Source organism: Misgurnus anguillicaudatus, chromosome 17 (genome assembly GCF_027580225.2).
Source record: "Misgurnus anguillicaudatus chromosome 17, ASM2758022v2, whole genome shotgun sequence".
NCBI classification, from domain to species: domain Eukaryota; kingdom Metazoa; phylum Chordata; class Actinopteri; order Cypriniformes; family Cobitidae; genus Misgurnus; species Misgurnus anguillicaudatus.
In genome coordinates, this window is record NC_073353.2 from 26,789,547 (window position 1) to 26,816,955 (window position 27,409).

The 27,409-nt window shown below is 39.1% G+C and overlaps 2 protein-coding genes across 4 annotated transcripts; one reads left to right on the forward strand and one right to left on the reverse strand.

Moving 5' to 3' along the window:
• Positions 1–423: 423 nt before the first annotated feature.
• Positions 424–8,661, reverse strand: hpxa (hemopexin a). The gene is made up of 10 exons (XM_055215734.2): positions 8,534–8,661; positions 5,931–5,959; positions 5,638–5,787; positions 4,055–4,212; positions 3,556–3,709; positions 1,714–1,926; positions 1,538–1,639; positions 1,302–1,426; positions 1,074–1,221; positions 424–974 (listed from the first exon to the last, which is right to left on the reverse strand). Exons 1-10 carry the CDS (start codon positions 8,596–8,598, stop codon positions 745–747), a joined length of 1,374 nt encoding a protein of 457 aa, XP_055071709.2. The 5' UTR covers positions 8,599–8,661; the 3' UTR covers positions 424–744.
• A 2,642-nt stretch (positions 8,662–11,303) lies between these two features.
• Positions 11,304–26,693, forward strand: ankrd50l (ankyrin repeat domain 50-like). 3 transcript variants are annotated; one of them, XM_073855257.1, is made up of 6 exons: positions 11,304–11,325; positions 14,976–15,236; positions 15,843–16,543; positions 21,094–21,341; positions 21,746–25,363; positions 25,613–26,693. In XM_073855257.1, the coding sequence occupies exons 3-5, from the start codon at positions 16,110–16,112 to the stop codon at positions 25,360–25,362; spliced, it is 4,299 nt and encodes a 1,432-aa protein (XP_073711358.1). In that variant the 5' UTR covers positions 11,304–11,325; positions 14,976–15,236; positions 15,843–16,109; the 3' UTR covers position 25,363; positions 25,613–26,693. The 3 variants fall into 3 exon arrangements, with proteins under 3 accessions (XP_073711358.1, XP_055071702.2, XP_055071703.2); XM_055215727.2 differs by lacking the exon at positions 11,304–11,325 and adding an exon at positions 13,068–13,434; XM_055215728.2 differs by lacking the exon at positions 11,304–11,325 and adding an exon at positions 13,068–13,371.
• Positions 26,694–27,409: the final 716 nt, after the last annotated feature.

Genomic DNA, 27,409 nt, shown 5'->3' on the forward strand with positions numbered 1-27,409 from the left:
CCCCCAAAGGGACTCTTTTGGTGAATTTTTTTACACCTCTTTAGAACAACCGAATCAAGCCCAGTATGAATCTTGACAGATAATTCAGAGTCACAAAATCTTATTCCTCTGAGATAAAGGGAACCATGTTTTTAACTAAATAAAAGTGGCTTGGGGGTAAGATTGACCCCAAGGGACTTAGGGTTAATCACTAGTACCATTTACAACAATTATGTAGTGCAAATAACTAATTTGAGTCCAAGTCAAGACCGAGTCCAGATAAAGTTGGATGTCGACTGGTCTTGACATTGACTCAGCACTCTCTGGTCTTGGATTTGAGTTGGACTCCACTACACTGATTTACAATACGTTTTTAACCCTCTTATTTGTTCTTTTTATGTACTTGCAAATTAAATAATATACAAAACAATAAACAGACAAATACAAAATATAAGATTGTTTATTAACCACAGAGTACAGGCCTGGGTGAAATATCCAGTTTCATGCTCAAATAAAACATGGCTTGGTGGTATTACATATGAGACACCACAGAACGCTACAAAAGTAAAAGTAAGCTTGTGCATCTTCATGTATAAGGGCTAGATACATCTGAGCAGAACATTAGAGGTAGGAACATTCTCTTGACAACAAAATGTAAAAAGCGATAGAAAAGTGCATAAGATACTGGCTGAGTTTGTTTTGTTTTATGTTGCTGACACTGGGTACAGTTGGTATAACAGATCCTCTTTCTCTGTTCGAAATTCTCTAGTGGTCACAACCAAACAGGTCATGAGACACCTTTTTCTCTACAGGCATAATTTTGCCCACAAGCATTAACATGATACTTTCATAATTGTAGAAATGGTTACCAGTGATAATAGTAACACCATTGGGTCCACACATCGCAGTGTCAATCTTTTTAAACGCTGTTATGGTTCCTTCCTTCACAGCGGCACGTGGTGTGGCTTTCATGTCAACTTTATAGAGTGTCTGACCTTTAGTAGAAAAGACATTGGGTTTACTATTACTATTAAATGAAAAATCAGGACAATGAACAGCACTTTGAATTAACAAGCCATGCAAACAGGTTATACCTTTGATAACATGAACATCGTTCTGCTTAGCACACACAAATGCGGCACAAATATGATCCTCAATTCCCAGCACCTCCTTCAGAGGTTTGGGGAAACCTTCTAGTGGTGTGTGCGGCTCCTTAATGTTGTACGCAAATACACGATCGTCCTGCAAAAAAAATCGATCTATGAGAAGATGCAAACACGTTTCATAAAATTTATGGTCGAAAATTAGTGGCACAAATGAACCTTGACTATGTAGAAATGGCCTTCATAAGAAAAGACTGCATCCACGTCACCGTGCAAACCTTTAAAAGCATTCTCAATAGTGTCCGAGTGAAATTTATCACCAGTTTTGCTGAGGAAATGGTTCCCTGGGAAACAGAAAAGTCTTACTGTAAATGGTCATTGTTTTTGATGCATGTGGTTGTGTCCATCCCCTAGTAATTTTTATACTCAATATACTGAAGCAAATTAAAACTCACCTCTAAAAGCATATATAGTACCATCATCATCAGATGTGATGCCATCCAAGTGTACACGACTACATTTTTCTCTCTCGATGTGTTCTGCGGTGGTCTTATTTTCTGAAGGAGATCAAACGTTTTAGAGGGCTATTCTTATTTTAAACACAACAGTATATATTCAGTAATGCATTTACCAAATTTGGAACATTTCGTGAAGTAACCACGGGTCTCCTTCGGGTATTTGCCATGAACTTCACCTGTGATGGGGTCAAACCTGGAAAACTGATGTCCGTGTAAGCAAAAATAATGCTTCATTTGACGGAAGGCTCCTGTGCAATTGGGCATGCCTTTGATTTCCTTTTCATCAACCTTCTTTGTCTTTATAACGAAGTGGTACATCTTATTACCTTTAGTTGGGTAAAAACAATTGTTTGATAAAGTAGGAATAAAACACAGGTTAAGCATAGTTGACTGGTCAAAGGTCAAAAATGGTCCCTAGGTCCTAAGGGGGACGCACACCAGACGCACAGCTCAGCGTCGCGGCGCTCTAATGCTGCGTTTACACCAACCGCATTTGAGGCGTCAAAATCACGTCTAACGAGCCTAGTTTGCCACAGCAGCCATGCAGGTTCCTGATTGGTTAACGCGGCGCAAAAATCCGCCAAAGTTCAACATTTTCAACTTGGGCGTCAGCTACAAATTTGCGTCAAACGCAAAATGCACAAAACACACCATTCACGCATACAGCCCATACAGCGCCATACACTCAATTTGCGCCATTCGCACAAACTAGATGCGCGAATGAGGCGGAATTGTGTTTACCGCACCACGGCAAACGCCTCATCCGCGCCGCGAGACCTCCAGACACACGTCAACGCATCTATACATTGACTTAAAATTGAAATCACTCGCACTTGACGCCTCTACCGCGGCTGGTGTAAATGCAGTATAAAAAAAATCGAACACATTGTTTTCTATGAGTATACCACACCGTCGCGGACAGGCGCCCAGCTACGACTCAGGAAGTTGCTCAAATCCCTGTTGCACCACAGAGCGCCACTCACATAGTTTAACATGAAATAACATCATATTTGTCCCAAATCATTAACGATTAACATTGGCTGCTAACGTATATTTAGCATTTTGGAAGTAGACGCTGTCTGACGAAGCTCTTTAATGTGCACTTCCGGTTTACGATACCTCAGAGTTGTCCTAGACGCGACTCGACGTGGCGCTGAACTGCGCATCCGGTGTGCGACCCCCTTATGGTGCGTTTACACCAGCTGCGTTTGAGGCGTCAAAATCGCGTCTACCACGCCTAGTTTGCCGCTTGAACAGTTTGAGTGTACTCGCTTTATTTACGCATGAAAGCCGCACGTGAAATTCTAGTCATCGAGACATTCATGCTGAAATTCGCGTCATGGGAGGGGCTTCTGTGACTCCACTCGCTTTTTGTAATCACATCACTACTAAAGCAAGCTCCTGATTGGTTAACGCGGTGCGTTGGTTAAAGTTCAAATTTATCAACTTGCGCGTTTGCCGCGGAAACCCTTAATTCGCACGAACTAGTCTGGAGGTCTCGCGGCACTGTAGACGCGATTCTGCCTCAATCGCGCGTCAACACTTCTTCACATTGACTTAACATTGAAATCACTCGCGTTGACGCCTCTACCGTGGCTGGTGTAAACGCAGCATTAGAATACATATTAGCATTAGATATTGGTACCACATATTTACATATCTGTGCCAAAATGGTACGTACTGTATTAAGTCCTTTTTAAAGGGAAGCTTGAGACCATCTTTTTTTCTGACAGTGTAGGCATAATGCATAGCAAATCATTGTAACACAGTGTGCTTTATTGCTTACTAAAGCTGTGGCACCAGAAATGTGATGAAATCAAATAAGGATTTAGAATCTGAACATTCTGTTTAATAAAGAGGAATAGCCATGTTATTATACACATTACTTTTGTTAAAACTAGTCTAGTGTTTATAATAATCTACAAACTTTCTCAGCAGTAACAGCCTTAAAATACCTTTAAAAAAGAGGACGGTGTCCTCTGGACATTCAGGCTTATGACACTGCACTGCAGCATCCAAGTGATCAGGAATACCAGGGAAAACCTCGGAGATATCTTTAGGATAGCCATTCTCCAGCTTGTGCTTGTGGTAGCTAAACACTTTGTTGTCCTTTAATGGTGGTGAAGAAGAGAAAATAATTGGTGGACAGTTTACATTGTTAGACTCAAAGACAAAGCTTGCATTAAAGTATAAATTCAGAATAGAATTGAACATAAATTTTAACCTAAAATAAACGTATTAATTTAAGTTCTTGTTCATTTCAGCATTTGTTAATACATTTATAAAATCAAATCATTAGTTAATGCACAGTGAACTAACACAAACAATTGATTTATTCATTAAACAAAGATTAACAAATGCTACTAAACTATAATGTTTTTTGTTAGTTCATGATAGCTAATGCATAATGCTAACAAATGTAAAAGTTATTTAATAGAGAAAAGTTAAGGTTACCAGGAAGAAGAACTGGTGGTCGTGATGGTCTGGGCTGTCCTCAGAGTGCATTAGAAATGTAGCATCCACGTGTCCGAGATGATGGGCGTCGTCCAGTTCCGCAAAGGTTTTATTAGACAGCTCAGACTTGCCTTGGGAACCCTTGAATAGGTGGTCACCTTCAGTCAAACAGTCAAAGGTCAATCAGTCATTTTAGCTTAAACAGCATGTTAAGCTGAATCAGCAGCATTTGTGCTTAACGTTGATGGAAACCAACAATTATTTTGTTTCATCTTTCATTTATTCCGTTGAAACTCAACTGGTAGAGCATTGCAGTGCAGTTGTGGTTTCGATTTGCAAGGTGCACACATGCAAACACATATACTGATAAAATGTATAGCTTAAAGGTGCAGTGTGTAATTTTTAGAAGGATCTCTAGACAGAAATGCAAAATAATATACAAAACTAAATTATCAGGGGTGTATAAAGACCTTATATAATGAACCGTTATGTGTTTATTGCCTTAGAATGAAACGTTTTATCTACATACACAGAGGGTCCCCTTACATGGAAGCCGCCATTTTGTGTAGCCATGTTTCTACAGAAGCCCTTAACGGACGAACTTTTTTACTAAATTGTCTCCAACAATGACATGTTTGTCCGGTCGCGTCTACTGTAGCTTCTATTATGTGTTTTTTAAAAGCAAGATGTGAGCAGTGGACTGAGCCGTCGGTTGCAATTCGCAACCTCACCACTAGATGCCGCTAAAATGTACACACTGCACCTTTAAAGGCACTCCAAGTACACTCCAAAAAGTGCCGTGTTCTTTCTTTCGGGTTCTTTCTCCCATTGTTGGGTCAAATATAAACATTTTCGGGGTTATTTTTAACCAAGCTGCTCAATAGTGCCAGTACATAAACAAAAAAAAAAAAACAGACACATTCAAAAGTAAAGCTATACTGTATGAGGTATACCAGTAACTTTATTAAAATAAAAAACATTTATATAAATCAGTGCTTCTCAAATAGTGGGGCGGGACCCCCAGGGGGGGCTCGAAGCGACACCAGGGGGGGGGGGCGTGTGAGACCCCACGGAAAATACTTTTTCAGGAAGTGATTTTTTTTGCACTGTCACTTAAAGACATTACACCCCAATCATGCTGATAAGCTGCTTGAGTTTTTATTATTATTTATTGATTATATTTAATTACATTTTTCAGTATCAAATGGTCAAAAAATATTATACTTTAAATAAGGATTGTTTTTTTTTCAGGCAAATTGATGCATTTTAAGTCTTTTTTGTTACAGACTAAAAAACAATGTTAATAAAGTTATTCTTTGTTGTAAGTTGATCGATATTTCTATTTTTCTGTTTTCTTTAATGTTAATAAGGATACAATGTTTTGCAGATGTGTCATTTTATAGACAAATTATACTATTTACAGTCGCGGCGGAGAGTTGGGGGGCGCGAAATGTTTACTTCTTCCTAGGGGGGGCGTGACAGAAAATAATTGAGAAGCACTGATATAAATTAAACTATATACTGGCATACTTACAATAACAGACTAAATTAATTCACTCCAAATTAGTAAATGTCATTCTCACCTTTAAAGAAATGAAGAACTCCATCCTCGTCCACAGCAGCCGCGTCGAAATCGACACCTGCACAGCGGTCAAGCTTTTCGGGATGATGCTTATCGGGATGGTGCTTATCGTTATTTTTGTGGCCATGCTCCTTATCACCATGTTGTTTATCTATACCAAAAAATGATAAGCACATTAAGTTTGTTTCAATTGAAATAAAACATTCACACCCAGGTATTACTTCAATTTATGTCCACCAAGAATAAAAATCGCTTTATTTTAATAGAGCACATTCTTTCTTTCATGCAGCTCACCTTTTTCACCATGTTTCTCCTGATGGTGACTGAAGACAAAAAAACAAAATGGATAGTTAAACTGCAGTAACGTGTTTTTAACTTTAAAATTTTGTTATCCAAAAAAAAAAAAACATTTGTTTTTTGCTTTTATATTTAAAAATATATATATTTTTAAGCTTGTAGACAGTGACATATACCATATACAGTATAAGCTCAATTGCAATCAAAACAGAATAATGTTAAATATTTAATAAACACTGCATGTTTAATACTAGAACACAGTAAAAGTCTAGAGGTGCAGAATATGAAGAGACAATGCAGAAAAGCTGAGCGCATGTGGCGGAAGACAAAACTTGTAGTCCATTATAATATCTATAAAGACAGCCTTCGTGCTTTCAGTGTGGAACTAGGCAAAGCTAGACAGACTTTCTTTTCAAATATTATAAACAAAAACATAAATAACACACGCACTCTTTTTTGCTACTATAGAGAGACTAACAACCCCCCCAAGTCACTTTCCAAGTGAAATGCTCTCAGACAGCAAATGTAGTGAGTTTGCTAACTTCTTCTCTGAGAAAATCAATAATATCAGAAAGGTGATCAGCACATCCTTGAGCTGCGCCGGGGTCAGACAAATCAGACCACAACATCAGAAAGTAGTTACGATGTCTGATTTCGAAGCAGTTGATGGTAAAATTTTGGAAGAAACAGTACAGCATCTTAAAACATCAACCTGTGCCCTTGACACACTCCCAACATCTTTTTTCAAAAGTGTCTTTAACTGTTTAGAAGCAGATCTCCTAAAAGTGGTAAATTCATCACTTCACTCTGGGACTTTTCCAAAGTCCCTTAAAACTGCAGTTGTTAAGCCCCTCCTGAAAAAGAGCAACCTAGATAACACTGTATTGAGCAACTACAGACCAATCTCAAATCTTCCTTTCATAGGCAAGATCATTGAAAAAGTTGTTTTCAATCAGCTGAACAAATTCTTAATTTCTAATGGTTACTTTGACATTTTTCAATCTGGTTTCAGACCACACCACAGTACAGAGACAGCGCTCATAAAGATAATAAATGATATTCGCCTCAACACAGACACAGGCAAACTATCAGTGCTGGTGCTACTCGACCTCAGTGCTGCTTTTGACACTGTCGATCACAACATACTTCTTGACAGGCTGGAAAACTGGGTCGGACTTTCTGGGGTGGTCCTGAAATGGTTCAAGTCATACTTAGAAGGGAGAGGTTATTATGTAAGTATAGGTGGCCATAAATCTGAGTGGACATCCATGACATGCGGAGTCCCGCAAGGCTCAATTCTTGCGCCACTCCTGTTCAACCTGTATATGCTCCCACTAAGCCAAATAATGAGAGAGAACAAAATTGCCTATCACAGTTATGCAGACGACACCCAGATCTACTTAGCTCTATCCCCTAACGACTATAGCCCCATTGACTCCCTGTGCAAATGCATTGATGAAGTTAACAGTTGGATGTGCCAAAACTTTCTTCAGTTAAACAAAGAGAAAACTGAAGTCATTGCGTTTGGAAACAAAGATGAAGTTCTCAAGGTGAATGCATACCTTGACGCTAGGGGTCAAACAACTAAAAATCAAGTCAGGAATCTTGGTGTGATTCTGGAGTCTGACCTTAGTTTCAGCAGTCATGTCAAAGCAATAACTAAATCAGCATACTATCATCTCAAAAATATCGCAAGAATTAGATGCTTTGTTTCCAGACAAGACTTAGAGAAACTTGTGCATGCTTTCATCACCAGCAGGGTGGATTATTGTAATGGCCTCCTCACTGGCCTTCCCAAAAAGACCATTAGACAGCTCCAGCTCATTCAGAACGCTGCTGCCAGGATTCTGAGCAGAACCAGAAAATATGAACATATCACACCAGTCCTCAGGTCGCTACACTGGCTACCAGTTACATTTAGGATTGATTTTAAAGTATTATTAATGGTATATAAATCACTCATTGGACTAGGACCTAAATACATTGCTGATATGCTCATTGAATACAAACCTATCAGATCACTCAGATCATTAGGATCACATCAGCTAGAAATACCAAGGGTTCACTCAAAGCAAGGAGAGTCAGCTTTTAGCTATTATGCCAGTCGCAGCTGGAACCAGCTTCCAGAAGAGATCAGATGTGCTCCAACAGTAGCCACATTCAAATCCAGACTCAAAACACATCTGTTTAGCTATGCATTTACTGAATGAGCACTATGCTGCGTCCGAACTGATTGCACTATATTATATATGCACTATTTTAATTATTTTCTATTTCTCTTGTTTTTATTCTTATTTTTAACTGTTTTATACTTTTATTCCTGTTTTATTCTTTTTCACACATTTAAACAGTTTTGATTAAAATCACATTTATTTTCTTTTAATTGATATTTCAAATTCATGTATCTTTGATTTTTGTTTTCTCATTTCTATGTAAAGCACTTTGAATGACCTTTGTGTATGAAATGTGCTATACAAATAAACTTTGCCTTGCCTTGCCTTGCCTAGGTTTATGCTTGTATACAATTTATAGTACATTGATTAATATTATCCTTGGACATACAGTGCTTACAGGTGTTTGTACTGTGTGTATATACTCACGAGGGAGCAGTGAAGGCCAGCGTGAGTGCCAGGCACAAAGTGAGAGTTTGAACAAGCAGCCTCATATTCAGCAGGGTCCTCAAGCAAGGTGGAGGGCAACCCGACGGTGCCCACTATTTATACCCTTCACCAGTGCAAGGACTGTACTGCTTGCACACAGGAGCTGGCACGATTGGGCAGCACATGCACACCCACGTGTCTGCATCATGCATAAGTAGGAACATTTAGTAACATCCCCAAATTTATCTTCACACGTACATGTGCATGTTTACCTACCCCCATGGCTCCACCATCCACAGGCTGGTCAAGGGGCATATGCGTGAGTTGAGCAATATAAAATATATCCATGCATCAACAGGTAAATTACATCAGGCATGAATCTGTAGAATATCAGTGAACCCTCATAGGGCAGCAGTTTGGACCAAACATTCATACCATTTCACAATATTTCACAATCTAGGTTTAAGTTTGTTTAAAATAAAGGCAGGAAGGATCAATCAGTTGATTGACAACTCTGCGTGATTTTATCCTTCATCAAGTTCAATAATGATGAAAATCATCATTATTCTTTTTTACATGATTGAATATTCTAGAAAACCAAGTGAAATGAACTGTGTTGCCCTTCTCCCCTAAAACAGACTAATAAAATAGATAATCAATACAGAGTGCTGATATCAGCATTTTAGATTTATAAGGTAAACATTAACAGAGACATTTTTATTTAATCATTCTGTGTTTTATCACTAAAACTTATGCAAGCCGATATAGTAGAAGATATGCATCTTGCTGAATTCAGATAACAAAATAACATGCTAGGAAAGGTTTGTAATTTTTCCCCAAATACCCCCCCCCCTCCCCAGAACAAAATTGTCAAAGAACCCATTTTATATTTATGCAAATTTGCCATGCATTGATTTTTTGGAATTGTGCACACTGTAAAAATATTCCGTAGAAATTTCAATGTTATTGCAGCTGGGTTGCCGGTAATTTACCGTAGATTTACATTTATGTTATTTACTGGCAAGAATTTGTTCAAAGTTAAATACATTTTTAATATTAACAAGTATTTATCTTTACAGAATAAAACTATACAATAACAGCCTCATGCAAAACATTCGGGGAACCAGAAGTCATCATCAACCTTTTTCTGTTTTTTGCTTCAGATTTTGTTTACCATAATGTTTTGCTTGATAATGTTTTTTTAGTTTTACTCTACAAAGACAAAGACTTGTAAATGTTTAATGTTCATTTAACTTTGAACAAATGTTGCCAGTTAAAAACATAAATTTAAATCTACGGTAAATTACCGGCAACCCAGCTGCAATTTCTACGGATTTTTTTTACAGTGCACTTAGTCATGTATCTGCGTACAGAGTCTGGTTTCTGTGGAGATGGTAAAGTACTCTGTATTTTTAGGCCCTGTAGATGTGGATGGTGTTTGGGGGAGGATTGGGGTAAATGACAACTATAGTAACAGTTCAAACTGCATACACCCAGATGTAAACAGACACTCTTAGAAAAAGGTACAAAAGTTGTCACGGGGGCGGTATGTTTTCACTTTTTTTAGCTAAAAGGTAAATATTGGTCCTTTGGTACATACTGATACCTGAAAGGTACATACAGTCGTGCTCAAAATTATTAATACTGTTTGTAAATATGAACAAAGAAGGCTGTGAAAATAAATCTGCATCCTTTTGATCTTTTATTTACAAAATCTACAAAAATCCAACCTTTCATTGGAGAAGAATAATTTTGAATCGGGGAAAATCTCATTATGAGAGAAACATTTTTCTCTAATACACACTGCTCACAATTAATTATACCCTTTTATTCAATACATTTTGCAACCTCCTTTTCCCAAGAGAACAGCTCTGAGTCTTCACCTATAATGCCTGATGAGTTTGGAGAAGACCTGACAAGAGATCAGAGACCATTCCTTCATGCAGACTCGCCCCAATTCTTTCACATTACAGCTCCATGTTGGTGATTCTTGTCTTCAGTTCATCCCATACATTTTCTTTAGGGTTCAGGTCAGGGGACTCTGATTGTCATGGCAGAAGCTTCATTCATTTTGTGCTCAGTGCTAGTTTTGATGTTTGTTTTGGATCATTGCCCTGAATGAAGATCCAACCATGGCCCATTATATGATTTCTAACAGGGACAGTCAGGTTTTGATTTTTTATCTGTTGGTATTTCATAGAATCCATGATGCATCTGATCAAGATGTCCAGGACCCCCAGCAGAAAAATAGACCCACAACATTAAAGATACAGCATTATATTTCATTTTACACATGGGGTACATTTTACCCCTGTTGAGTGTTTGCTGCTAAAAAAAGCAATTTTTTGCCTCATCTGACCACTACAAACGGAATGGGTTCTATGGTCTGATGAAACAAAAAAGTTACTGTTTTAGCAGCAAACACTCAACATTACTTTGGTGCACACAGGGGTAAAAAGTACCCCATGTGTTTTTTTACCAACAGATAAAAATCTAAACATATCTGTCCCTGTAGAAATCATATAATGGGCCATGGTTGGATCTTCCATCATGGCAATGATCCAAAACAAACATCAAAACTAACACAAATATGAGTCACAAAATGAAGCTTCTGCCATGACAATCCCAGTCCCTTGACCTGAACCCTAAAGAAAATGAGTGGGATGAACTAAAGAGAAGAAGCACCAACATGGAGCTGGAATCTGAAGGATCTGGAGAGATTCTGCATGAAGGAATGGTCCCTGATCTCTTGTCAGGTGTTCTCCAAACTCATCAGGCTCAACTCATTATAGGTGAATACTCAGAGCTGTTCTCTTGGGAAAAGGAGGTTGCAAAAAAAATTGAATAAAAGGGTATGATTAATTGTGACCAGTGTATTAGAGAAAAATATTCCTCTTATAATGAGATTCTCCCCCATTTAAAATTATTATTCTATAATGAAAGGTTGGATTGTTGTAGATTTTTTGAAAAGATCAAAAGTATTAACGATGCAGATTTACAAAGGGTTTGAATAATTTTGAGCGCGACTGTATCCGTACCAAAATGGTACATATTAAGACCTTTTAAAGGTACTGTACCAGTGACAGCTTTTGTACCTTTTTTTCTAAGAGAGTATGTGACACTGTCTGTGAAAACCAGGCTAAATTCTGAGATAACGTGCATCAAAGTTTGATTTAAACCATTAATTTCACTATTTCAATCGTTGACATGACCTTACTCAGTCTATATTAAAGACATCAAGGTTTATTTTCACAGGATGTTCTTCACATTAAGTTTTTTATATAGAAAACAGCTAATCAAATAAAATGACTTTAGCTTGGTTTTCACAGGCAGTGTCACATATTATTAGACACATTGAAAGATTATAACAAAATTACACCCATAATAATTAAAAAGTGAACACAATGTTTCCGTGTTAACAAATATATGAGCTGTTTTGAGTGGCCTTTTTAGCGAACAGATGGTATGGGTTTTATTTTATTTTGCAAACAATATTATAAAGAGTTTTAGGGTCTTATCAGAACAAAGTTTTAACCCTGGAGGGAAGATTATATAACAATTTTATTTTCTGCAGCTTTGCACTTGTTTCAGTGTTAAATCATAACAGCCAGACACTGTTAATGCACTGTCTCCACAGTTCCACAGTTCAATGTCTGGACTTTGTCTGCGGTGATATTTACACAGTTTGTGCGCCAAAAAACTATAGCAGAACTTGGTAAGGTTAACCGTTTTCTTTAAAAAACCTGTTCCGATTATAATTTTAAGCAGCTTCTTAAGGGAAATAAAATTCAGAGTTATAACCTTGTGTGGGAGGCAACACTGATTCATGGGAAAGGAATAAACACTACATCTGAATGCAGATATCATAATCATAATATATGATATATAGCCTATAATGTACAGTGAAAATGTATAATTTTCCATCTGTGAAAAAGGCGGAAAACATTAAGCATTGCTGCAGGTGTGTATGAGGAAGCTCTCTGTAAAGTTTTTTTCAAGCATTATTCTCCGAATTCCTTATCCTGTCACCAAATGTAAGCCAGCGGATTTCCAGTGCATCCCAGAAACAGGAAAAGGCTATTGTAAGAATACTATGAGTTTTTTAAAACATCCGCAGTAAGTGCAAAAACTTGACAAATTGACAATTTGCATTTATCATTCAGAGAAAATTTCAACAAACCTAAGGGTGGCTTTTCATTTTTAGAAGTAAATAAAAAAATCTACAGGGGAAAATAATTATTTTAAAGTCTAAAATTCTTCTAAAACGCCACAATAGGGTAATATACGTTTGTATTTAGTAAAAAGTAGTAATTTCCCATATTTTATAGTGTTATTAGATGGTATTGGACACTAACCTTGCCGTGGTGAATATTCAAATATACTTTTACAATATAGTTTATCAATTTATTATAGCTGCAATACTACAGAATATTATGTCATACATTAAAAAGAACAGTAAATACTAAAGTGTAGAACGGTATTTTTCATGTGTGGGTCCACACAATGATTATCAAGACATCAAAGCCTGCTTAAGCAGTCATCTATTGAAAAAGCGCGCCCTCGTGTGGCCACAACGACAACGCCAGAATAAACCAATCAACATGCGTGAAACTTAGGAGCGTGTGGAGCTGTGTTGTTTTCGCGAAATGCTGAACAAATGAAGTGCTTTGCGTTCGTGAAAACCTCTAAAAATTATCGGCGAAGCTCGACATCAAACCACTGTAGAAAATCTGCGCGTGGTTTATTCAGAGAGAAACCGTGCCGTGGAGCAAACCCGTACACACGCGTGGATATGTTGCCATGCTGAGGCTGTTACGAGGATCGTCCATACCATACAAGTGGGTTGTTCTGACTGTATCATGAGAGATTCATCGGATGTTTTGCTTTCCAGACGAGCTCAGGTGGGCGTCAGAAATATTAAAGATGCTGCAGCTGCAACCTGTAACCCGCTCGGTTATGTAGTTCCGGTCAATCAATAGTATTTATAATATGTGTTCGACTTCGTGCAGAGCTGCACAGACCGGCTTGCATATGACATCAAAGTACCGCGAGAGCGATTATAAACGTCGAAACGTTCTCGCGATAGTGTGATATCATACGCGGACCTTTCTGCTCAGCGCATTAAGTCGAACACACCCAATGATGGAAAAGCATAGTTTACGGTAGAGGAAAATTATATTTGAGTCAAAGCTTCAGATAAATATGTAAAACCCCCATAAAAAATTAACTTTAGTATTTATTCTAGTAGTAAGCAAGGAATTTTTCTAGATAATCGAGTATTTTTGAGCCTTTAATGTAGCAATTCACTAAAGTATAGTAAAAATGATTACAGTTTACTACATTGAATCCATACTAAAGTATGCTACAGTATTTTTAGTATTATATATGTGAGTGTAATTAGAGGCTTGAAACCTAATGTGAAGCAGGTCTAAAACGTAATATAAAAATTTAATACTTTAATATTTAAAATCTAACACATATGCAGTAATAATTGACCTACAATTATAAAATGCTTTTTTCAAAAAATATAGGCCTAGTATACAATCAACGTAATTCTAAGTTAATGCCACAGAAAAATATATGAAACAAATGGTTATTTGTCACAACTGTAATCATAGACAGGTGGTGGATTATAAATATTTGAAAATATGAGCATCAGCAATTTGAGTATTGTCCAGTTTGGCTTTTTTGGCAGTATGCTGTACTGCATAAAATAATCAGCATATCTTGGATGATTGATTTTATGTAGATGAAATATCTTTTAATCTGAAATAGTGACTTAATAATACTTTACATTAAGAAATGCTAAGACGTCTAGAAATCATGTGGGTTTATTGAGGCCAGTTCTTTGTTATTACACATCTAACATACATAAAATAACTCACACACACACATATTACTTGGTTACTTGTTATATATCAGACTCTATATCCAAAGCAATCTACAGTACTATAATTACAGGGAGACTCCTAGAGCAATTTTGGGTTGGGCTCTTTCCTCGAGGGCGCAATGGTTAGACCAGAGGTTTCATGGGTTAACCTTAACAGTTTAAACCTGCGACCCCTGGGTAGACTCTGGGTAGCTGGATCTTTAACTACTACACAACCCCGCCCCCACCACATGTTGTTTATTAGTGACTGGTTAAATTAGAGTTGTGTGTAAAAAGATACAATGTCAGCAGTGTAGTTGTTGTAATGAGGTTGCTGGCTGTTTAGTGGAGGCATTTTTGTTTCGTTTTATGGCTTGCAATAAATTGCAGACATGAGGTGTATTTAGAGCAAAAGTGTGGAGACTGTGAACTAGTTCTCACTGTCTTACGAAAATGTGAAAAGACAAAGAGAAATGCTGTATGACATCATACACCTCTCTTTAAACTTTGACCCCAAACCCTAACTCCTCCCTTTTCTCCTGCTCTCTCTTTCTCTCTCTCTCTCTCTTTCAGTCAGCTATTTTGCTTCTTGCCCTGACATGTTGAGGAGCAAGAGGGGAGGAGATAAAAGACCAGAAAAACCGGTAAGCAGCTGGGAGTCGGAGAGAGCATGCGAAAGGAGGAGTACATTTCAGTCTGTCGAGCAAAATCGTGAGAACTGCAAAAAAAGAAGAGAATAAAATAAAGCCACAGAGACTTACAGGAATACATATGAAGTGAAATTAAAGCCATGGAGAAAACATAAAGAAGAAAGAGGATACAGTCTTTGTCAAAGTAAGATTTTCTATGTATCTCTATTCAGCTTCCTTTTATTTTTTACTTTTACTTCTTTATTACTTTAAACAATTTGGGTGGGTCAGCACCTTGACTCGCCTTTGTATATGAGCTACATTTTCACTCACATGGGAGTTTGACAGATATATTCTACCGGTCTCTCTGTTTCTCTTTCTTTCTCTGCGGTCTTGTCACATGGCATCATGTACACAGTAAGGGCAGGCGAGTTAATTGCAAAGATAAGATTTAGAGCAAAAGTGTGTTGTTTATGCTCCACTAAGCGTTATCAAACACAAAAGCAAAAATAATAGCTCATTTTCAGCTCGTTTTCAGAGTTGTCACATTGTCTTTCATTCGTTGTTCAAACAAATAGTGCCGCCCAATCTCGCACCATTGGTTGAGCCAGAAACCAACATGTCGGGATGTTCAAACAAGCAGAGCAATGTTTTTATTGCACCACAAAGCCGCAACGTTTACACTTCTCAGGGACATTAACCTACATAGAGGCTACTTAACACATATTAGACCGCGATGGGCGGATGTATTCAAACATTAATAAGATAACATTTTACCTTTAAACTCAAGCTTTATGTTTATGTCTTACAGGACGTCTAACTTGCGGCATGACTAATGATATTGCAAAATACAACACACCTGCAGCCAACAGTCATCTGAGGACGCACGCTTTGATTCTCAATCCAGGAAACTTTTCAATAGCAAACATTTGCATACACCACAACTCATTCTGTGCTGACTACACTGCAAGCAACGGATGATTAAACCCATCCCAAGTGTATCTGCTTCGCTTCTGTGTAGGACTATGGAAGCCGGAACGTCCTCGCGGTCCATCCATGTTCAACTCCAGAGGGCCAGATGAGGCGCGCGTTACCCAGCTTGTTGCGGGGTCGGGGGTTCCACTGCCGCGAATGGGCCCTTGAGAAGCTACAGAAATGTTTAGAGGCACGGGACCCTGCCAAGAGAGCGGAAGGAGGAGTCCGGGGGTCCGGGGTCCTGGTAACCGGGGGACCGGGCACAGGAAAAACTGCACTTTGCACCGAATTGGTGTGGCCCCAGTCGGAAACATTCAAGGGGGCAGCGTTGGCATCACGTTGTCTGGCCTGGCACTATTGCCAGCGGGAGGATGCGGACAGTGTTGAGGTGTGGAGGTTCGTACTGGAGCTTGTTGAACAGCTGAAGGAGAGCCCGCTTTTGGGAGCAGACTATGTGAAAGTGATAAGCAGTCCTGCCATTGCTGTTGTCCTGGATCCCGTTCACTGCCAAAGAGCACCTGATGACACTTTTAAAAGGTTGGTGTTTTGTAATACTCTGCCTTATTATTATTATTATTATAGTCTCTTATACTACATTAATATTACTGTCCTCATGGGCTAGTCCTTCAGGTATTTTTTCTATATAATAATCAAATGGACAGTTCTCTTGATGCTGATTGGTCAGTACTCGTGGTTTATTTATGATAAAGCACAGCTGTGACCTCTTCAACAAACTACTATTTGTATTACTGTGCAATACCATAGCTGATAATTGTTTATGTTAAACACTGTATAACGTACTGTTACTATATCTTCCAGCGAAATGAATCCGTTTAAGGATTTCCTTGAAATCGAAATCTTGCCATTTCTGCATTTTTCATGCGTGTCATGTTTGTGTTATGTTTCTTTGCTCTGCAACAAATCACTCTCTGTACTAGGTCCCTTTGGACTTTTTGTCTACCATTAGTTCTTTAAGCATTTCGTGTTTGCTCTGTATTCCTGTGAGAAATCCCAGATGTTTCACAGCTATGCATTTGGTACTTTACACACTCCCTCTGTATTTCACATTGTTTGTGCATGGAAAATGACGCTTCAGTGGGGCATTTAAATGACTCGTGTGTTGTGAAATCTAATCTATAGCAGTCTACTTCAGTTATTACCAACATATAACAGTCTTATTAAAAAATCAAACCCTATTCTGTTATAATCCTAACATGCATAAATGTGCATAAATGCTTGTTTGAGAGTAGTGTCTTGCTTAAACAACCCCCCATTCTTCTCCTCAGACGTATCTTCGTCTGGTACCCTTCAGAAAGACGTTCTCTGTGTAGAAAGCAGGAAAGAGGCCATTGTTCTGCTTTTCTGTCGCGTACATTTATTTATTTATTCCTCTCATCGCCATAATGACGCCTATTCACAGTTTTCACAATAGTCCAATGCAGTGCAGATGGATGACACTATTTACAACCTTCAGTAAAAAGGGGCAAGGAGTTAGTAATGTGCGCTTAGTGCTGTTGTGTCCCTTGGTGAGGTTGCCATGCGGACAACTCTTTCTGTACTGTACAGTATTTCTTTCTTTGCAATTGTTTGGTCTTTGCTTACGCCGGCTCTTGTATTTTAGGTCTTACAGAGCTGATATGCAAGGCACATTCCACATTTCCCTTACGCATGCTGACAAATTGCTGTGATGTTTTTCTTTAGTCCAAGTGAGAGAATGTTGGAAAGGTTGGATGTAAAACGTTAGCGGCCGCCCCTGCTGTATTTACTAACATGGTCTGTGATGTACTTAAGCTATCATTACAACAAGTGTTTATTTGACAACAGTATTCAGGACATAATGTTGATTACCATACAAAACAACCTGAGTTGTTTCTCAGTTTAAAGCTCTGGGGCCTCATTTATAAAATGCTGTGTAAAAACCATCCTACATTTGATCTTACGATCATTTAACAAAAATGTGTACATGTGATTTATAAACCGAACGTACGCGCAGAAAAACGCGCGTACCCCTTTCAAATCTATAAATCGCAAATGAACTTGAACTTGTGCGTGCAGCCGAGCTGTTTCAGATCTCCGCCTTTAAAAGATGCGTAATTAATGTCAGACATATAAAAGGGCGCTTGTCAATATTTAAACCCAATTTCAAACAGAAAGAATGGCTTATATTTCCAAAAACCTGCAGCAATCAGACAAGCAAAAGTTCGGACGTCTGCTCAGACCCTGACGTGACGCTAAGCACTTTTCCACGTCAAAGACAGTTTTTATAAATATTGACTTTGCCGTCGATTTTTGCCTACGCAAACTTTACGATCAAATCTGTGCGTACGCATGCTTTATAAATGAGGCCTCAGGAGATACAGCTTAAGTTTTAGTTTAACCTGGAAAATTTCTTTGGGAATATTATGAAAAGTAAGTATAGTTAAATTTTGTGTTGTGTTAACAGCGCACGGAAACACACATACTGATTAAAGCAACACTAAAGAGTTTTTGCTCTTTGCTCCCCCTACAGGTTGGAAGCGGAATTGTCCATTACCACTGTCGTAAATAATTTAGCCTACTGCAGCAAAGCTGGCTCTGATTGGATTGTAGGTCTGCCGTAAAGCGAGTTTTTGTAGTTTTAACTCGAACTACAGGACCACGACCCGACGATTGGAAACTTCTTTAGTGCGGTTTAGGGGGCTGCAAAGCGAATGTGAAAGTGCCGTTCACCCTGTTTCGAGTGGATGAACGACTGAACTAAAACTTTTTTGGAAACGTTTTTTTAAGGTAAATAAAACTCTTTGGTGTTGCTTTAAAGGTACAGTATGTTTTTAGCGGAACTAATGGTGAGATTGCGAATTGCAACCAATCTCAATTTCAAAATGCAATGAGAAGCTACGGTAGCAGTATAAGCATGCTGTCGTTTGAGACAACTTCTGGATAAAGAGATCATTCTAAGAGGCTGTTTACACTTGGTATTAAGATGTGTTTTCGTCGATCGGATGACAACTGGATGACGGTAAAGATAGGTGTAAATGGTGTTCAAAACATTTTGAGCTCGACCACTTTCAACCACATTCAGAGGTAGTCGAAAACACTTCCAATCGGATTGCTTTTGTAGTGTAAACGCGCATGTGGTTGAATGTGTTCGAACAGCCACACGGACCACCTTCTTTCCACTCATTTATCTAATCTGAGGTACTGAGCACAATGTTTTACGTCTTTTCTGACTTCTGGCGTGAACACACAGTGTACAGCACTATCTTTGGGCTTTCATTGATAAAACTAAAGTGTATTTCATTAGTTTAATTTTGTGAGTCGATAAAAGTTGCGCAATCTTATTTAATCAATCACGCTTAAATATCAGAGAAAGCTCACATATTCATGAACGAAACACTGTGCAGGATGTTTACTTACAACACAAGCAGCGGACTTGACATAATATTAGTTTGCATCCATTTAAACCCGTCATTACTCCCGCTTGCGTTTAAATGACAGCAGATAGACTCGCCCACCGTCTCAACAGACCACCCCCTCACAGTATTGAGGACAGAAGTGGTTGAAAGTGGACAAAAGAGACGAATTTAAATACCAGGTGTAAACAGAATGTGTCTCTCTCGTCCACTTGTGTTCCGATCAACGAAAACACTTCTTAATACCAAGTGTAAACAGCCTTTAAAAGTTACACATTGGCACTTTAAAACGTATACCTTGAATGGACTAAGTCACTTTGGATAATATCGTCTGCTAAATGCACAAATGTAATGTAGCCGAAAGCAGCTGTTACCCGTTTTCAGTTTTTGACTTGGTTCACGTTTTGGCAGTTAGGATATGCAAATGGTACAAGCAAAGCCAGTGCTAGAGTGCAAATCCTGTATTCACCAGCCGCCTCGCCAGTACAAAACCCTTAAACCTCCTATTCTTCTCACAACGGAAGGATAAAAAATAAGATCAATCATTCTCTTAGGCATAATCTAACTAAACCTTTCACTGTAGTAACCTTAAACGCTTAACCTTTTTAACTAGCATGATTAGTCCTGAGGTAGACCTGTCGCTGTAGAAATAGCAAATTTTAATAAAAGGCTCCAAAAGTGGGGTTTTATAAACAGTGCATGTTAATGATTATAAAATGATAAAATTTTATATAGTGACTATGCAAAAGAAATGTAAATTATGGACCTCTCAACCAATGACAGACCTCATGGTAGGTCTATGTTGAAAGGTTTATGTGTTAGTGTTAAAAATCCGTTTCCGGAACGCTGCTGTTATGTTCGATTGTAATTGAAAGGGAAAACTATAAAAGGACTGTGGTATGGTTTAGTAGAGCAAGTCAGTGTTTACATTCTTCAAAAGGTAAATGAATAGTAAATGGCTTTCTGGTAGTTGTTATTGCCTACTAACATGCAGTATGATAGGACATTATACTTGAACATTTGGTGTTCATTAACTATTTACTATAACATAAGTATGAGTACTTAAAGACAGATGAAAGTGTGTCTTCATAAAGTAGCATCATCTCACTATCTGCTGATAAGCCCTGAAAGCAGGAAATCACAGAGCTTCCTTAAGACTGAGTCACCATGCCTCTGTGACCACACCTTCGTAGTACACTAAAACAAAAATTGAGAATGAATGAGAATAAGAAAATCTAATGAGAGGTCATTGGGTGGCTTTCTAAGTAAAATGCCTTAATCTATTCCATAAATATCCCTTACAGAACCTTTCTGTGTACTATAGTATCCAACACACTTCTCTGTGTTTCATTCTCAGAAAAGCTGTTTCAGTCCTCTGGACTTTTATTTGTGACAGCTGTAGACATTTCAATGTAAAGAAGACATGTCTTTCCAGTTTTTAACTTCCAGTTCTTAAGCTCCTCCTTTCTTTGCTTGTGTTAAAAATAAGATGTCCCTCCTTCCTTTGGCTTTCACACTTCCTCCTCTTGTTTTGTCTTTTTGTCAGATGTTTGTTTGGTTAAAAATGACAGTAATCATACATTGCTTTGGTTATATGCAGGGATACGTTTATGTGCATTTCTGTAATACATTACAACTTAATTTTTAATTATTATCTAATTTATGTAATACACCTCATTTCATTTTATTTTTTAGGGCAATTTTAGAGCCCCTCTCGTCATTGACCCCACCAGCTCACAGTGTGTTTATAGTGGTGGATTCACTAGAGTCTGGATGTTTTGGAGGAGATGGGGTTGGAGACGGGTTGACTTCAGGAACTATGACCACTCCTAGTTCTTCTATTGCAGAGCTCCTCTTCAAACACATACAGCTTTTGCCCCCCTGGATCTTGCTGGTCTGCTCTACACGTCGTCGAAACAAAGCCATTTGCAAAATGTTCTCAGGTAGATACTAGTAACACATAATTTACAAACCACCTATAAAGTAAGCTAAGACTAGGCACTCATTAATTTAAACTAATATGTGCTTTTACTCCTTTACTTTACATATGGTATTTGCAAACCCATTGCAAATTAACATGCCCACACAAACATAAATTCAATAAATTTGGTTGCTTTATTTTATTAATTTATTTTGTTTTAAGTAGATGAAATAACAGAACAGATGAGAACCCCACACACTTGTTAGCTTTTAGTGGTCCTTAGCATATTGGCTTGAAAAGCCTTAAGGACCATCATATTTTACTTCTGCCCACGAGAAGAAACAAAGAAACATGATGCTTTAACCATGGATTTCTTTTTATCTATCGGTGTACTTTGATTTCATCTCTAAACCCTTTGCCTTGTAGGTTTTCGGAGGTTGTGTCTGGATGACTTGAGAAAGCCTGCAACTGTACGTGATGTACAACAATATATCCTGCGGAGACTTGACCAGGACGGGACCTTGAGAAGACAGCTTACACCAGAAACGGCCGAAATGCTTAATCTTTTGCACATCAAAAGTGGTGGCTGCTTCTTGTTTCTCGAACGGGTACTAGATGGTGTCTGTAATGGCCTGGTAGGACTTAGAGAAATTCGGGACATACCTGGCACTCTGAATGGCCTTTACCTTTGGCTCTGTCAACGACTCTTTCCTCGTAGGCTGTTTGTCCATATTAGGCCTTTGTTAAATATTCTTTTGGCATCTCCAAAACCTCTGACAGCTGAGCAACTCTACGCTATTGCCAAAAGCCGTGACTTCTACCTTGGCCGGGGAGACTTTCAAGCACAAATGGGGCCTCTGGCATCACTGATTGTAGATGGCCCAGGGGGCAGTAAACTCCTCTTTCACAGCAGCTTTGCAGAATGGTTAACTGATGTTAAATACTGCACACAAAAGTTTCTATGTTGTGTGAAAGATGGTCACCTTTCATTGGCCATGTCCCTCTCTTTTCGAGCCAGTACTTTGGGTACAGAGGAGACTTGCCAGCTGGCCCATCACCTCCTTAACTGTGGAATCCATGAAAGAGAACCGACAATGCTGGCACTGTGGTTGCTATGGACTGGGGTTCCAGCTCTTAGTTGTGTTAGAAAAGACTATTCTGCTAATGTGTCACAACCACCTCATACTTCAAAGGCACCTGTATTGGTTCAGCAAGATGTACTACAACTCTTAATGAAAAGTGGAATTTATCCTGCATCATGTTCACCAGACAACAGCTACAGTGTGGGGGTACACTATGTTGGAGGAAGAGGCAAGATTGCTCGTCGTGTATTCCAGAGGGAAGACTCTGTGAAGGCACTTCTTGATAGTGGTATCAGTGTGAACCATACAGACCCATTAGATGGACGGACCTTATTGGCAGCTGCAGCTCATGCTGGACTTGCAGATGTAGCTGCATTGCTGTTATGTCGTGGGGCAGACCCTTCACTGCATGACAATCAGGGACAGACAGCACTAATACTCGCTGCCAGACAAGGCCACGTGGGTGTACTCCAGGTGTTAATGAATTGGGTGCAGGAGCAAGGAATCAAGAGTCCTGCTGCCCAAACATTGCTTGAACATGCAGACAATGAGGGATGGACTGCACTACGCTGTGCTGCATGGGGAGGTTACAAGGAAGCTGTGAGTGTACTTCTGGATGCAGGGGCAGATGTTGATGGCTGCGATTCAGATGGGAGGACAGCATTGCGAGCAGCAGCTTGGGGAGGACACGAGGAAGTTCTGTTAACTCTTCTTGACCATGGTGCTGAGGTAGACCGCTCGGACCGTGAAGGGCGTACTCCATTAATAGCTGCAGCCTACATGGGTCACAAAGAAGCAGTGGAGATCTTACTGAATGCTGGTGCAAATGTGAATCTTGCAGATGGAGATGGACGTACTGCTCTCTCTGTTGCTGCATTGTGTGTGCCATCGGCAGCTAGAGGACGGGGACATGGAGAAGTTGTAAGCCTTCTGTTGGAACGAGGGGCAGATCCTGAACATAAGGACAAGGATGGAATGACCCCATTACTACTGGCCTCATATGAAGGGCAAGAGGAAGTGATAGAACTCCTGTTGGAAGCTGGAGCTGATGTGGATGAAAGCTCTGGAGCTCATCCTCATGCCATCACCCCTCTTCTTGCAGCTGCAGCAGTGGGACATACTGGCACAGTTAACCGTTTGCTTTTCTGGGGAGCAGCAGTGGATGGCATTGATGAAGAAGGCCGCACTGCTCTCTGCTTGGCTGCAGCAAAGGGCACTGTAGAAGTTGTGAGAGCATTGCTGGACCGGGGTTTGGATGAGAATCACAAAGACGACTTGGGCTGGACACCACTGCATGCTGCAGCCTGCGAGGGACACAAAAATGTGTGTGCAATACTGACAGAGCAAGGTAGCATGGCACGTGTGGGTGAGCTTGATGTGGAAGGCCGGACCCCTTTAATTCTGGCAGCACAAGAAGGGCACTGCAGCACAGTCAGGATGTTACTGGACCGTAAATCACCTATAGATCATCGTGCCTATGATGGACACTCTGCACTCACAGCAGCTGCTTTGCAGGGGCATAGGGACATTCTGGAACTTCTGATGCGTAGGGGAGCTGACACTGATGTCCGAGATGCTGAAGGGAGACCTCTTCTTTATTTGCTGGTCCTGGAGGGCCATTTAGACATGGCCAACCTTCTCATAGAAAAAGGTGGTGTCCCTCTTGAGTCAAAAGATGTAGAAGGAAGAACTGCCCTTCATGTAGCTGCATGGAAAGGAGACTTGGATGGTATTGCAATGTTGCTGAAATATGGTGCTGACCCAAATGCACAAGATCTTGATGGTCGGCCACCTTTGCACTCTGTGGCATGGAGAGGTCATGCAGCTGCTGGCAGGCTGTTTCTCAGAAGCAATGGTCTCAAAGTAGATTTGGCTTGCAAACAGCAAGGTGCCACAGCACTTAGTATTGCTGCTCAGGAGGGGCATACGGAAATTGTGGCCATGCTTTTAGACAAAGGTGCAGAACCAGACCATGTGGACCGCTATGGTCGCAGCCCAGTAAAGGTAGCAGGAAAACAAGGTCATGTTTCCATTGTCAGACTTCTAGAGAGCTATGGAGCAAAGCCTTTCTCAGGCATCATACCATTCTCACTCAGTGGTACACCCAACACTTATAATTCATCCACAGTCAGGAACCAGGTTTCCCTTAGCTCAGGAGAGGTGTGTGTCAATGGTGTTCCAACCACCTCTTCTTCCTCCTCGACTTCAGTTTCTGCCTCCTATTCCCCAGCATCCACAGCAGAGCGCTTCAGTTCCACACCTGCCTCACAAACCTCAACCTTTCACTCCCTGGCTACAGTGCAGACTGTGCCTGCTGACAGCCTAAATTTTATTCAACAGATACAACAACATTCACTTCCTCGCTCCCGCAGTCGGCCTTCCACCTTGCCTCATCCTGGCTCCAACCATGCCAGTCTCCAGGATAGAGCTTCAAGGCATAAGCAAAAGGCTGTACCCAGTAGCTGTACCACAAATGAACAGTGCATCATTACTGAACTCCTAGACTCACAGAAACTCGTAAAAGGGCTTGGATCTTCGGGGGATGGTAACTACCTCTTAAAACCTAAAACACCTTACATCATAGAGGATGTTATTGAGAAGAGCTTTAAACAAGATGGAGTAGACGACTTGAAGTGGAGCTCAGTAATGGCTTCGTTAGGGGTAATGCCAAACCATGACAACCAAGCTAGACAAACAAAAATGAAAGAAAGTCACCCTATTGGATATCCACCTTTTTACCTTCAATCCCATGCACAAAGAGAGGATTGGGTCAGCATTCAAAAGACATCCATGTCTCCAACCATTGACCTTTCAGCTATTTCACCATCTAGTGCCTTACCTGTTCAGTCCATGTTTGACATGACATCTGCTGACCCCCATCTAAATCTCAAACAGGCCATTAAGCTTCAGTTTGAAGGGCCAAGCAGTGCAGCACTTTACAAGCGAGAAACCCCCCTCTGAGGTAAGACATTACCTAAAGTTTCTGACAGGCTAGAACCCATAATTGTCTTCATCTTGTAAAATGTAAAACATCTTAACAGCTTAAAACAGATATACTCATTTGGGTGTAGTATTGTCCATAATTAGTATCCTCTAAGGAATGCTGTCAGATGGCAGGAATGTTGTACTAGATGGAAGTGCTTTGAACTGCATTCTTTATGACCAGCACTTTAAATGTCTGGAATTCTAATGACAACTCTGTCTGTTGTAGGAAAACCTGGATATTAAGGAGTTCAAGGAGGTGAGGGCAGTATGGGTAATCACTGTACTGTGATGACAGTAGAGGTGGATGGCAGATGAGAGAGTCGTACCACACTGACCTCCACCCCTCTTTAACCCATTGACCCCAAAGCACAAAAGAAAGGGGGAGCATAGAGGAACTTGGATTCAAAGGCTCAAGATTTTGTAAATTCCAGAGCTTTTCCCCTCATCTCATCACAATGGAGAGCAGCTGGCACTCCCTCATACTTTTTTATACAATCACAGGAAAATATATTTACATTTAGATGGACACTAATGGAGATTTCCTCTGCTGGTAATGGGCATCAAGTCATTTCATGGATATAATAATTTGGCATTAAAGATGTGACTAAATAGCAGTTAGTCACTTTATTGGGTATATTTACAAACACAGTGTGGTTCAATGTGTCCTTTTGAGCCTAAGACAAGTTTTCTAACAGGACAGTAATGTTTACTTCACTGTACTGTATCTTAGTCCTAGGTAATGGAAACTAAATGCACCTTCATTTTGTATTGCTGAATAATGATAGCTATTAAAAATGAGGCCACACATTTTCTGTACATAGTTTTTTTATTTAGTTTACACCTGGGTGTTGAGAACCCAGTACTGGACATAAAGAGTTAAAAAGGGCTTTTTGAAAATATACCCAAGGATGCCAACAAATCTAACTGCCACCGTCACGTATTGACTATATTTTAAATGTTTTTGATGACTTGTAAAAGTCATTTGAAATATTCATGTGCATTTAATTTACTTAATTTGTGAAAAATTAGCTGTTTGAATTTTAAATGTACAAATTGTCAAGTTATTGTTTAATTTCGTCAACAGTGAAGTGACTTATCAGCCAGGCAAATGTAATATTTATGGGCTTTGGGCTGATTGAGATTTTAAGGTGGGATAAAAAGTTGAGAAGTTCATCAGAATACAGAAAGACAGTGTGATGTGAATTTAACAATTTGTCATAGGTAATTTATAATGTTTATACTTATTGTACGTTACATTTTATTGACATGCACTAAATAAAACTATGTTTAGGATCATACAATCCTGATATACTTTCTGGTTTTGTGTGTGTACCTTGTTTTCTATTTTGTAAAATGGTTGAATTATTACACTTCAGTTTTGGCCAAACTGGCTTTAAGTAAATATTGGGGCTCAAATAAAAATAAAAAACACATGCAATTATGAAAATGTCAGACGTTACAGTAAGCTCTACCTTATTTGTACTCCCTAGTGGTTAATGTTTGTTAACATTTGTCTTTCTCTCAAACACACGCACACTTGCTGTGAGGGGTATTTTTATTGCCCCTCTTAAGTTTACTTGCTACTACCATAAAGCCCCTTAAAGCAAACACATACAGTAACAGATGTACAGTACACTGAAAAAAAATGATTTATTCAATTTACTAAATTTTTTTAAGTGGTAAAGGTAAGTGGTTGCAAATCTATTTATTTAAGCTACATTTAAAAAAAGTTTTGTTTTGTTTTTCTATTTTTTTTTAAATGTAGCTTAAATAAATTGATTGCAACCACTTACCTTAAAAAAATTTAGTAAATTGAATGAATATTTTTTTTCAGTGTACACATTACCCACACTAAAATATATACAAATAGAAATCATATTTTATCTATACCTTCCCATAATACACACATACACAAAGTAAGGAACAGTTTTATATTATACATTTAAATGGAAAAACAAAAATACATTTCATTAAGATATTACATCAACACAAACATATTCTCTTTTTCTCAACTCTTTTTGAT